Here is a 14,373-nt window from a genome sequence, read left to right as displayed (position 1 = left end):
TTAGCTCAGTCTATTGCCACATAGATCCTTATGATAATTATCCCTTGTTTCATTTAGATTGTAACTCTGTCATTTTTTTGAAAAAGGAGGTTGAACTATGTAATCACCAAGCAATCTCTCACATCTCATTGATCTTGAGTAGCATGTTCTGAATGTATAATGAAACAGCTAGATCAGAAGTTCCCATACTTGACCGATTATTATAATCATCTAGGGAGTTGAAAAAAGTTTAAGATTCTGGGGACTCACTGACTCAGAATATCGTACAGAAAATCTTTCTGGCTTTGTGTCTCTATGCTCAGATGGTAAAAATCATGCCTCTTCTGAGAAATTAAGGCATGGAGGGGTAACCATGTTGAAGTAAAGTGAACTGTTTAATAAGGTTACTCCTAGTTTGATTCTGTTAAATTCTTGTTACTTATTAAAACATCATTTTCAATATTTCTTAATTTATTTTCTCTACTTTTAATCAAAATTTTTCCAATTTCTTGTTTTTTTGACTACTTTCTGTGCACGTACATTTTTACCTAATAAGGCATTTCAGTTTTTTGGTTTATGTTAATATGATTGGTTTTATACTTTACAAGAAAACTCCTTACAGCAAAATATATTATTTTACAAATAAGAGGGGATAGGTGATATTTTACATCCCTTTTATTCTTATGTAAATTTATAAATGATGCAAACAGGGAATTCCCTGGCTGTCCAGTGGTTAGGACTCAGCGCTTTCACTACAGAGGGCTGGAATTCAATCCCTGGTCAGGGAACTAAGATCCTGTAAGCTGTGAGGCATGGCCAAAACAACAAACAAACAAACAAACAAAAAAAACCCCAAAACAAACTTCCTTTTGCTTATCTGCATTTTCTCTTTTTTCTATAATAAACTTTCTTTTATATACAAGAGAAAATCTTTCAAAAGAGGTATGATCTCAGCTACATCCTAATGAAAACTAATAGATCATGCTGTAAACCAGTCAAATCAAGAGTTTTTGATTGGTTTTAAATTTGTCCCTGGAGAATGGAAGATGCTATATTAATGCTAATTACTGAGCAAGTTCAACATGCTAACTAGAAAAGGGACTAATACAGATCTTTCAAGGCCCTTTCGTAAAATGACTATAGTTAGTCTGAAACCAATATGAGTGAGAGGAAGGATATTTAAGTCAAATATATTTAGTGAAAACCAAAGACTAACATTCTAAATTATTTTTTGTTGTACTTACAAACAGTGTTGGTTTGGGTATAAATACATTGTCTTCAGGTTCTTTAGGTGCATTCAAAGTCTTTGATTTCTGATTTTCTGTCACATTTTTGGATTCCATTTTAGTGAAAAGTAAGTTGTCCTCGGAACGCTTACTACGCATGTGAGTGATAATCTGTTTCATTGCTGCCAATTCCTGTTAATATATAGAAGAGGAAGGCAACTATGATTTTAGCAAGCAAAACTCATGATGTTGATGTTAAAACATTTTCATTCCTGAAATAGAAAAAACAGTTGAAACAATTACATTACATAAATGAGGAAAGTTGTGACAATCACTACATATTAATGTTCAATAATCATGCACAAAAATCTCATAGTTGTTAATACTGTTAAAAGATAAATATATCATTCCAAAGGGGAAAGAGGGGGATGGAGAAATAGGATAAATAGGAATATGGGGTTAAGAGACATATACAATAGTATTATCTTGTTATACATAAAGGAGATCAGCAACAAGGATTTATTGTATAGCACAAAGAACTGTATTCAATATTTTATAATAATCTATGATGGAAAATAATCTGAAAAAATATACACGTATAACTGAATCACTTTGCTGTACACCTGAAACAAACACAGTATTATAAATCAAGTGTACTTCAAAAAAAAATTATTCCACAGTCTAGTGTTTCCCAAATTTTTCGGCACATTGGAATAACCTGTGGAGCTTAAAAAAAAAAACTCAAGGTATGGCAAACAAATACAATATTGTAAAGTTAAAAAATAGATGAATAAACTAATTTAAAAAACAAAACAAACAAACAAAAACTGATGCCTGTGTTCCACTCTCAGAGATCGAGAGATAATTGAACCAGGGTGTAGCCTTAGCTCTGAAATTTTTAAAAGATCCCCAGGTGATTTTAACAAATTTGGGAGTCGTGGGCATAGCTACGTCCCGTGGTAGCTTTTCTACACATTACTTGATAAACAGATTATTTAGGCACTTAACTTTTTCTCTTCTACCTCTTAAACTATCCTACTAGCCTTTTTTGAAATCTTGCATAAAGATGCAAGGGAAGAAGTCTGAAATTTTTTTTTCTTATCTATTAATCAGCAGTTCAAACAATAAGTTTAATACAGCTTCAGGGTTTCTTTAACCATGTTATTCCTGGACTAAAAGACATAGAAAACAAATTTATGGTTACCAAAAGGGAAAGTGGGGGGAGGGATAAATCAGGAATTTGGGATTAACAGATACAGACTGCTATATATAAAACAGATCAACATCAAGGACCAACTGTAGAGCACAGGGAGTCAGAATCACTCTGCTCTACACCTGAAACATCATAAATCGACTATACTTCAGTAAAGACACAACAAAACATATTACTCCCTCTTCTTCTACAGATGAAAACCTGAGTTAGCTCTATCAGTCACTGTTTGAACTAAGGATTAGTTATGCTGAACTTCTTGAAAAACCCAGGTGAAAAATTTCCCTCATTCTCCCTTCTACATCTATTTTTTTGTTTCTTTTCACCGTAGTCAAACCTTTAGCACCGCACACTAACTAGTGGATATTTATGCTTAATTACTAAATTGATCTGATCAAACACAAGTATATGGAGAGAGGGCAGACTAAACTCTTCTTTACCTTATTCTCTGTAGAACAGTGGTAGGCTTTGTTGGAGGTAATTTTCTCCTATGATTTTATTTCATCTTCGTGCCAAGACACAAAAGTTACAGCGATAGAAAATGTTCTGCTTCCTTCTACTGATCTGTTTATAGACATCAGCTCTGTGTCAGAGCAAGTTCCTACAGGCCTTTTTTTTCTGGCTGTCATTAGTTCTATTTAGAACCATCTAGCTTGAGTGGGTATTTTAAAACAGTGCTGTTCAGTTTAAGCCACAAAGCCTTAATAACTCGCAAGGCCAAGAGAGGAGCTAGAAGAAACGATGCCAGAATCCTCTCTTTCCTGCAGGAATGGGGCTGGCTTGGCCAACACACATGAGGATGTGTCTACCTTCAGAAATTGCCAGTCTGGTATACTATTTAAAAAATTATTTATTTGGCTGTGTCCTGTCTTAGATGCTCTGCAGCATGTGAGATCTTAGTTCCCTGACCAGGGACTGATCCCTTGCATTGCAAGGTGGATTCTTAACCACTGAACCATCAGGGAAGCGGTTTTTTGATATTTGAGCCTTTTGAGGACTCAATGCTTTTTAGATTCTGTTACTTCATTTATGTGCTTCCCTATAGTAGAGTGTGTACCACTGATTTAATGTAAAACATGTCTGGTGTTATGGTAGATTTCAGCTCCTGTTCTAGTTACCACACGGTAAGTAGAAGTGACAGGGGAGATAATGGTCTCTCAACCTATCAAAGGAACATTTTTTATCTGAAAGAACCTCTTTTTACTAGCCATAACTTTTGTACCTTGGCATGAAGATAAAATATTAAGAAAAAAATTTCCTCCAGTACAACCTAACACTATTCTACAGGTAAATAAGGTCCAGGGAATCATATCTTCTGAGGGGAGGGAAGGGGGAGACGGTAAGGATGAGGAGGGAGAAAACAAAGGGGATGTGGGGGTACCAGGCAGAGGGCTTTGGCTCCTGAGAGTCCAAGAGGAAGTCATGCTTTTGTTTCTCTTTGGCCTCACCTGCTGCTCTTATAGGAACAGTTACAGGTAACAGATCATTTCTGATGCTGGTCAGGACACAGAAGGGAAATTCACAGGTTTTTACTTTTAGACTAGGATGACCCCAACCAAGGGTGTTGTCATAGTACTACTCCTGTTCATATGACAGTATTAAATGTTAGCACAGCTTCTGAAATCTAAGTAAAGAATACTGAAAAAGCAACAGAATTCTGCAAAATTCCTATTAGGATAATACACAGCTACAATGGACACAAAATAAGATGCAGTTTTACTATGTTTTCATACAGATGATCTCTTTTATATCAATGGTAAATCTGAACAAAGAAAATTCCACTTAACATCAAACAGTATCGACACCACCACTGGAGACTGAGTACACAGAAAGCCAAGCACAGGTAGTGGAAATATTTCAGTATTCGGTTAGAAGTCAAAGACTCACCTATTCCGGACACGATTATTAACTGTGTAAACTTAGGAAATCTACTCTTGATTCAATAAGCTTCAGTTTCCACATTGATAAAATGTATGCTTGGCTTACCTTTTTGGATCTTTGCCAGTCTCATAGGTGTTTGGGTATGTTTATTTTGCATTTCTTCTATTGTAAGGGTGGGCAGTTTTCCTGAGTCTAAGGGTATCACCAACTCAACGGATATGAGTTTGAGCCAACTCTGGGAGATGGTGAAGGACAAGGAAGCCTGGCAGGCTGCAGCCCATAGAGTCGCAAAGAGTCCGACACGACTGAGGCGACTTAGCACACACACATAGGTGATTAACAAACAATGTTGTGATAGTTTCAGGTGAACAGCGAAGGGACTCAGCCATACATATACATGCATCCACCTCCCCTCAAACACCCCTCCCATCCAGGCTGCCACACAACACTGAGCAGAGTTCCATGTGCTATACAATAGGTCTTTGTTGGTTATCCATTTTAATATAGCAACCTTGACTTTCTTACAGAGATCTTTCTCCTTCTTCTTAAAGAGGTTCTGCCTTTTTTCTCCTCATTGATGGAAATATCTTTTTTCCCACATTACCTAAGATAATCTAGCTTCTTAATCATACTGTTTGCTGAGATCAAATTTGTACTGACTGATTTTAAGACTGATGCAAAGTTGTTACTCTGAAATTTCCTTTTATTGCACATCTTGGCACGTTCCATTATTTCTTGTCTCTCTTTCTCTCTTTTTGTCATTTGATGGCAAACAAACTAGTAATTTCATGAGGGGGTACTGTGCTAAAGTACTATACTTGTCCTCAGAACTCTGCTGGTATTACTGCTCTGCTTTCTAAAGTCAAATTTCTGGGAACTATGATGCCAAGCTAATCTTTATTTCTTTGTTAAGAATTTTCTCTCTCTCGGAACTGTCAATATTGTTTACCTTTTCCTTGTAAATTTGTCTTTTTACCTTTTTCAAAGTTTTAGGAGCGTTTGTTCACTTTTCCTGACATCCTTCTACTGGTATTTTAACTTATTTATAGCAACTTCATGATTTTGATTTCAGCAATTTTTGAAAACACCAGAAACTTTTTCCATACACTGCTTATTTTCTACAAATACTAATTTCTCAAATCTTTTTGAATAAACTAATTATAAAACCTTGCAAGTTCTTTTCTGGCACAGAAATTTTTTGTTTTCTCTGGAGAAGAGTCAGTCCCTCTGTTTATTGTGATTTTTTTTTCCTTTTGTGCTATTAATTTTCTTCCAGTTTCTGACAGTCTTTGGTTGTGTGTCCCAATTTATGATTTTTGCTGCTATGGGCCATTCATCTGAATGAGACAGCTGGATATGTGAACAAGAAAATCTGTCAAGCAGGTTTCACTCTAGGGTCCTCAGATGGAAAGTAGGCTCTCTTATCCAAAATTACAAAATGTGGAGTATCTTATTCAGGGACCCTTCTTTTTGGCAGTGCTAGTCAATTCCTGGCAAATGCTTCATTAATTTAGAAAGTCGTTTGTCAAAATATTTCTTTTAATTTCTGCTTTTTAAAAATCATAGAAGCATTATTCATTCATTATAAAATTCAAGTACCGCAAAAGTGCCATGCCTTAATTCTCTTTTCCTTATACCACTTGTTTGAGACCTTTAAACATTCTTCTATAACAGACTGATGTATAATAATATTCATTAGTTCTGATATGCTTTTCTAGTGATTTACAAAAACCTAATAGGATATATCTTATAATTCTAGTATATCAAATACAGAAGAAAATTGCCGCAACTTCAGGAATGAAGGAACCATTCATTAAAATGAACAAATACAGAACTGCAACCGACTATATGATTGTAACTTAAGATAAAATAAAAATAAAACAAGACAATAAAAACCACATTGCAGTACTCTACTCTTCAAAGTGGAAGAGTTAAGGACATTCTTATGAAACCTCCAGATGATGAAGATGTTGAAGATGATGGGTGTACAAACACTCTCCATAAAAGAGATAAACTACTATCTTGAATGTGAAAGCACATATCTTGTCATTTAGTATAAACTATTTGTATAGAGGATGGCATATTAAAAGAGCTCCACTGCAGAGCAGCTGCTTAAGAGTACTGCATGGTTGATGCCAATAAATGCTGAAAGTTGTAAACTCTGCAAAGATGTTGGCAAGGGGACACATAGATGGCATTTCTTGATGAAAATAGCTCTAAGAAGTATAATGCAAACTATGTGCTCCACTGGAGGTTACACTGAAGTGCTCTTTAGAGGAATAACAATGTATCTGGCAGTCAAGTCAGCATTCTGAGCATCTTTCTTACCTGAGCTGACCTGAGGTAAAATTCAACCTTGTTTCAAACCAAAACAAAAGAGCCCAAAATGCAGTACTTGGATGCAATCTCAAAAACGACAGAATGATCTCTGTTAGTTTCCAAGGCAAACCATTCAATATCATAGTAATCCAAGTCTATGCCCCGATCAGTAAGGCTGAAGAAGCTGAAGTTGAAGAGTTCTATGAAGACCTACAAGACCTTCTAGAACTAACACCCAAAAAAGATGTCCATTTCATTACAGAGGATTGGAATGCAAAACTAGGAAGTCAAGAAACATCTGGAATAACAGGCAAATTTGGCCTTGGAGTATAGAATGAAGCAGGGCAAAGGCTAACAGAGTTTTGCCAAAAGAACGCACTGGTCATAGCAAACACCCTCTTCCAACAACACAAGAGAAGACTCTACACATGGACATCACCAGATGGTCAACACCGAAATCAGATTGATTATATTCTTTGCAGCCAAAGATGGAGAAGCTCTATACAGTCAGCAAAAACAAGACCGGTAGCTGACTGTGGCTCAGATTATAAACTCCTTATTGCCAAATTCAGACTGAAATTGAAGAAAGTAGAGAAAAGCACTAGACCATTCAGTTATGACTTAAATCAAATCCCTTATGATTATACAGTGGAAGTGAGAAAAAGATTCAAGGGATTAGATCTGATAGACAGAGGGCCTGATGAACTATGGAGAGAGGTTCCTGAAACTGTACAGGAGACAGGGGTCAAGACCATCCCCAAGAAAAAGAAATGCAAAAAATCAAAATGACTGTCTGAGGAGGCCTTACAAATAGCTGTGAAAAGGAGAGAAGTGAAAAGCAAAGGAGAAAAGGAAAGATATTCCCATTTGAATGCAGAGTTCCAAAGAAGAGCAAGGAGAGATAAGAAAGTCTTCCTCCGTGATCAGTGCAAAGAAATAGAGGAAAACAAAAGAATTGGAAAGACTAGAGATCTCTTCAAGAAAATTAGAGATACCGAGGGAACATTTCCTGCAAAGATGGGCTAGATAAAGGACAGAAATGGTATGAAGCTAACAGAAGCAGAAGATATTAAGAAGAGGTGGCAAGAATACACAGAAGAACTGTACAAAAAAGATCTTCATGACCCAGATAATCACGATGGTGTGATCACTCACCTAGAGCCAGATATTCTGGAATGCGAAGTCAAGTGGGCCTTAGGAAGCATCACTACGAACAAAGCTAGTGGAGGTGATGGAATTCCAGTTGACGTATTTCAAATCCTAAAAGATGATGCTGTGAAAGCGCTGCACTCAATATGCCAGCAAATTTGGAAAACTTGGCACTGGCCACAAGACTGGAAAAGGTCAGTTTTCATTCCAATCCCAAAGAAAGGCAATGCCAAAGAATGCTCAAACTACCGCACAATTGCACTCATCTCACACGCTAGTAAAGTAATGCTCAAAATTCTCCAAGCCAGGCTTCAGCAATACATGAACCATGAACTTCCAGATGTTCAAGCTGGTTTTAGAAAAGGCAGAGGAACCAGAGATCAAATTGCCAACATCTGCTGGATCATCGAAAAAAGCAACAGAGTTCCCGAAAAACATTTATTTCTGCTTTATTGACTATGCCAAAACTTTGTGTGGATCACAACGAACTGTTGAAAATTCTGAAAGAGATGGGAATACCAGACCATCTGACCTGCCTCTTGAGAAATCTGTATGCAGGTCAGGAAGCAACAGTTAGAACTGGACATAGAACAACAGACTGATTCCAAATACAGAAAGGAGTACGTCAAGGCTGTATGTTGTCACCCTGCTTATTTAACTTCTATGCAGAGTACATCATGAGAAATGCTGGGCTGAATGAAGCACAAGCTGAAATCAGGACTGCTGGCAGAAATATCAATAACCTCAGATATGCAGATGACACCATCCTTATGGTAGAAAGTGAAGAAGGACTAAAGAGCCTCTTGATGAAAGTGAAAGAGGAGAGTGAAAAAGTTGGCTTAAAATTCAACTTTCAGAAGACTAAGATCATGGCATTTGGTCCCATCACTTCATGGCAAATAAATGGGGAAACAGTGACAGACTTTATTTTTTTGGGCTCCAAAGTCACTGCAGATGGTGACTGCAGCCATGAGATTAAAAGATGCTTGCTCCTTAGAAGAAAACTTATGACCAATCTAGACACATATTAAAAAGCAGGGACATTACTGTGCCAACAAAGGTCCATCTAGTCAAGGCTATGGTTTTTCCAGTAATCATGTATGGATGTGAGAGTTGGACTATAAAGAAAGCTGAGCGCCGAAGAATTAATCCTTTAGAACTGTGGTGTTGCACAAGACTTTTGAGAGTCCCTTGGAGTGCAAGGAGATCCAACCAGTCTATCCTAAAGGAAATCAGTCCTGAATATTCATTGTAAAGTTTGATGTTTAAGCTGAAATGCCTATACTTTGGCCACCTGATGTGAAGAACTGACTCACTGGAAAAGACCCTGATGCTGGGAAAGAATGAAGGTGGGAGCAGAAGGGGACGACAGAGGATGAGATGGTTGGATGACATCACCGACTCAATGGACATGAGTTTGAGTAAACTCCAGGTGTTGGTGATGGAGTGGGAGGCCTGGCGTGCTGCAGTCCATGGGGTTGCAAAGAGTCAGATACGACTGAGGGACTGAACTGAACTGAACTGTTTTAAACCAAGTACATACCTATATTGGAGGTTTAAACTACATCTGAAAGAGCATTTAAACATTTGATTATGGAAACTTCTAGCCCCCAGTTTCTATTGCTTGACTTTAACCATTATCAATATTTTGCTAATATATTGTTCTTTCTTAAAAACAGCTTTATTGAGATATAATTCACTTGCCAATATAGTCATCCATTTTAAGTATAAGATGAAAAAAATTTTTTTCCATCACCTCAGAAAGAAACCCTAAGTCCTTCAGGAATCACTCCACTATCTCATCCTGTCCTCAGTTTACCAGCCGTAAGCAACCAGTAATCGACTTTCTGTTTCTGTGGATTTCTTTGTTCAAGGGATTTCAAATGAATAGAATCATGTGTGTCCATTGTGACCAGCTTCTTTCACTTAGCATGGTGTTTTCAAGGTGCATGATGTTATATATCTACTAGTAATTCATCTCTTTTATGACTGAATAATATTCCATTGTATAGCTATCCCACATTTTCTTAATCCATTCATCAGCTGGTGGACATTTGCATTGTTTACACCTTTTGGTTGCTGTGAATAATGCTGTTAACATCTAACATTCATGTACAGGTTTTTGTGTAGACATATTTTCATTTCTTGAGTATAAACCTAGTTCTGGAATTGCTGGGCCATATGGTAACTCCATGTTTAATCATCTGAGGAACTGCCATAATGTTCTGTCAACATTGTTTTTATCTACTTCCTTTCCAGTTATTTTGAAATATTTGAAAGCAGATTTCAGACCTCAGATCATTTCACTTGTAAAAATTTCAGTAGAGATTTTTAACAGATAAGGATTAAAAAAAAAAAAAAACAAACTATCATTATCTCATCTAACAAAATAGATGAAAATGCAAAATTATTTCAAAGTTATCTATTGATACTCTAAGTGCCCAAAGACCATTTTAAATCATTATCAAAGCAAATTTTTGGCACATCTCAATGTATGATTTAAAAAGTTTATTATTACTGGAGTAAAACTGTTTTACAGTGTTGTGTTAGCTTCTGCTGTATAACGTGGATCAGTGTGTATGTAAGTAGACATACATATCCCCTCCCTCTTGAGCCTCCCTCCCACCCTGCCCCCCCATCCCACTCCTCTCGGTCTTCACAGAGCACCAAGCTGAGCTCCCTGTGTTACACAGCAGCTTCCCACACGCTATCTATCCTACACGTAGTGCTGTGTATATGTCAATGCTGCTCTCTCAATTCACTCAATATATAATTTTTGAAGAAGGTAAAATATACCTTGAATGCCAATGCCACTACACTCTAAACAATAGACAAAACAGATTTTTGTCTGGCAAATTAATATTCACGTAGTATTTACTATGTTCCAGGCTTTGTACTATGTATTTTACACAAAATTTTAATCTTCAGGATTTCCCTGGTAGTCCAGTGGTTAAGACTCTGTGTTCCCAATTCAGGGGGCCTGGGTTCGATCCCTGGTCAGGGAACTAGATCCCGCATGCTGCAACTAAAGTTCACTGCTGTCAGTAAAAATCCTGCATACCAAACAAAGATCAAAGAACCCATGTGCTGCAACTAAGACCCAGCACATGCCAAATAAATTGAAAAAAAAAAAAATTTAATCCTCTGTTAAATACCAAGAGGTAGATATTACTTCAATTCTCAAGACAAACTGAGGTTTAGAAGATTTTAAGAAATACAGCAAAATTCATTAGCTGTTAAGAAATGAAATCAGGATTCAAATGAATTCAAAGCAATTCAAATTAGAATTCAAATGAATTCATTATTTACACAATAATGCAGTTGCTCTCTATCAAGGCCTTTGACAGTCACAATTTCAGGTTTGGAAGGGACCTTCAAGTTATTTAACCTCTATGTGAAACAAAGTAAAGCAACAATAATAACCACACAAAGCAAACCAAACATGTCTCCATATAATGTCTACCCTTCAGTTTTAACTAGCCTTTGGAGAGATGTATCGCCAAGTCTGTTTCTGCCTCTTTCACATGCCTACTTTGAATTTCTTGTATCTCTCTAAATCTTTTCTACCCTGTTGTTGTTTAGTTGCTCAGTAGTGACCGACTTTTTGTGTTCCCATGGACTGCAGCAAGCCAGGCTTCCCCGTCCTTCACTATCTCCCAGAGTTTGCTCACACTCATGTCCATTGAGTCAATGATGCCCATCCAACCATCTGTCCATCTGCCCATCTGTCATCCCCTTCTCCTGCCCTCAAACTTTCCCAGCATCAGGGTCTTTTCCAATGAGGTGGCTCTTCACATCAGGTGGCCCAAGTATTGGAGCTTCAGCTTTCTTCTTTAAACACCCCCAAAATCCATTAATCTCTCTTGGCTAAACAGAATTCTTTTATCATCTTGATTATTTTCCTCTGATTACCTCCTAGTAAGTATTCAAAGTTTTGAGTCTAGAACAGAATGAAGTCCTGGCCAGAGCAGAGAAGAATAAGGCTTATCTACTCCTTATTGTAATGTATTTCAGATGATAAACATTTTTGGAGTCATACCCTATCTACCAGGGAAAGCTTAGTGAGAGCTCAAGGGTTTGGTAAATGAGACACAATTGTGCTGTCATAGCCTAGGGGACATAACTAATCACTTACAACATTCTTTCCTGAACTTGGATATAATCATAAGGTCATCCTCAACAGTGAGGCAGGAAGAGGAAGCTAGCATTATTACACACTGAAGTAGGCTCCTGAGGAATGAATCTACTGCCACTGATGACTGAAAACAGAAGTGTGGGCACCTCCATTCTGTTCTGATTGGTTTGTGCAGACCCCTTCATTCATCTGATTACTGAATTTCACCTTGGACTTCTAATGGCCTTGCCTCTGGTATACATGTCGTCTTGTATCTGGCTTTTCCTTTTGTACCGGTATTCATCTAGCTGCTGTCTGCTTTCTGCCTTTTATTATTTCAGTATAATCTGGTAGGTTTTGATGCAAATTCTTGTTGATTTCCATCATTAATTTCAGACTCCAGGCTCTTTGAGACTCTCTGAGCACTGGTGTCCGGAGTGTGACTCATTCTAGTGCCCGAGCTTCTCCATGTTATAGTCCCAGTCTTCTCTCAGTGTCAGCAACTTGATACAGGATATAGATGTCCTAAGTTTAAATTAAAATACTGCCAAAGAAGAACATAATCATCTCATTTCACTGTTAATATTCTCTCCTGGCCAACACATATTTCCAGAGACTTATTTTAATAGCTTTGCAGTTTGTTTTGTGCGTGTCCTTATACCCGAGAATTGTTTAGTTTGTTATAAACCGCTGCTATCCTAAGAGTCATAAAAACACAGGGTTAGAAATGATAGCAAGAGGTCATTTACTTGTTTCTTACTGATAAAAAAAGGTCAGAGAAGTGTACTTACTATTTAAAAGGAAACATACCAAACTTCTAAAATGTAGTGGGAAAAATACACATTTCATTCTTTAAAAAAAACAAAACAAAACAAACCTAAAACTAGAAAATGAAAGGTCTATGTGATACATAATAGATGTGAAAGTGTGATGTGAAAAATGTTAAAAGGGCATATGTACACAAATAAGGTATTTCTATGATAAGATAGAATGTTTCACCCAAGACAGAATTTTACCTGCAGGACGTAACAGGGGTATTTGTAATTTTAAGCCTGATGATGAAAAGATTAAAAAAGAAGCCAAGGTACTTATGAAAATCAAAATAATCTGACCTAGTTCTGTTAAGTTTAGTGCAAGTCCACATAAACATAGAGGTCTACAGAGTATAATCTAAAACAAAAAATGTGTGTCTTTAGGCAATTCAAAATTGAGGAGAGGAAACATTCAGTTGCTGCTTCTGTCAAGTGGGTATAAGGCCATCACAAAGCTCTTTGGATATTTTAGTTATAACATAATTGGGCTGAAAACATTTAAAATATTTTGGTAGGAAGAAGTTATATTATTATCACTTTTACTTAGTAGGTTTAGTTTTGTCATACTTCAAGTATATTTAAATCCAACACTTGCAATGAGTATTTTTTGCAATACTTTACCCTGAATTTCCTCAGACCTAAATTCACATCCCCTTATGTGGAAAAAATAAGCATTCTCAAATTTTATAGGGAAAATATGACTTATACTATATATGTTTTAGCTTTCCACTATAATAATTACCTTTAAAACACTCTTTTACATCTAGGAAATCAAAAACAAATTTGAACTTGAAAAGCACACTACAATGAGAAATGTATCAATCTGAGAAATAATTACATCTTCACTTAAAGAAAAATTAACTTACCCACACAGTATTTTTTTTTAAGTCATGATGACTGTTCTGACTATAAAATTTAACTACATAGGTGTCTAAGAAAAACATATAAAAAGGTATTCTTAAGGAAATTTCAAAATAGTTAAGTATGAACCCAAAAGAATGACACACATATAGAAATATGTAATTTGTTTGAGCCCTTTATGAAGTGGATTGCCTCAGGGGCACTTGTGATGCCGAAACGTCCCTGAAACTTTCCGAGAAATCACAAAGAACATAGGAGTTAGTCCTGGAACATAAACATACCATAAAAGAATGATAATTATACTGTGACTTCATTTTGCAGAAACCTGGCTAACTGCAGGGTTTTTTTTTTTTTTTTTAAGTGACACACACCGCAGTAAGAGGCAAGTTATCTGGAACCGTGGGAGTTAGGCCAACATTCAGGCAAGTGTGAGACCTTGCACATTCTAGGCACTTACTAAGAAGTGGTTGGTTAAGTTCTGGTTAAATACTAACTGAAATGCTTGTGGACCTTGAGAGAGATTATTGACAGAAGCACTGGGTGAAAGGGTAGAAGAAGCTCAAGTTTTATTTTCTTTTAAATTTTATTTATTTTATTTTTGGCTGTGCTTGGTCTTCATTGCTGCTAGTGGGCTTTCTTTAGCTGTGGCTCATGGGGGCTACTCTCTAGTGGTGGTGCATGGGCTTCTCATGTTGTGGAGCACAAACTCTAGGGCATTTGGGCTCAGCAGTTGTGGTGCAAGGGCCCAGCTGCCCCATGGTATATGGAATCTTAACACACTATGCATCGAACCCATATCCTCTGTCCTAATGGCCATATTCC

The 14,373-nt window shown here is 36.9% G+C and overlaps 1 protein-coding gene across 9 annotated transcripts in view; it reads right to left on the bottom strand.

Annotated features, from left to right (window-relative positions):
• PIBF1 (progesterone immunomodulatory binding factor 1) overlaps positions 1–14,373 on the bottom strand; it is a 205,802-nt gene that overhangs the window by 11,287 nt on the left and 180,142 nt on the right. For all 9 annotated transcript variants that reach the window (XM_081550927.1, XM_081550926.1, XM_081550928.1 and 6 more), the window contains exon 17: positions 1,224–1,397. In XM_081550927.1, coding sequence (XP_081407053.1) covers positions 1,224–1,397 — 174 coding nt within the window. The remainder of the gene's footprint in view (positions 1–1,223; positions 1,398–14,373) is intronic.

Source organism: Giraffa tippelskirchi, chromosome 12, assembly GCF_054371585.1.
Source record: "Giraffa tippelskirchi isolate mGirTip1 chromosome 12, T2T-mGirTip1v1.2.pri, whole genome shotgun sequence".
In the NCBI taxonomy this organism is placed as follows: Eukaryota; Metazoa; Chordata; class Mammalia; order Artiodactyla; family Giraffidae; genus Giraffa; species Giraffa tippelskirchi.
The sequence above is the reverse complement of the archived record's forward strand: the minus strand, read 5'-3'. Positions and strand labels throughout refer to the sequence as shown.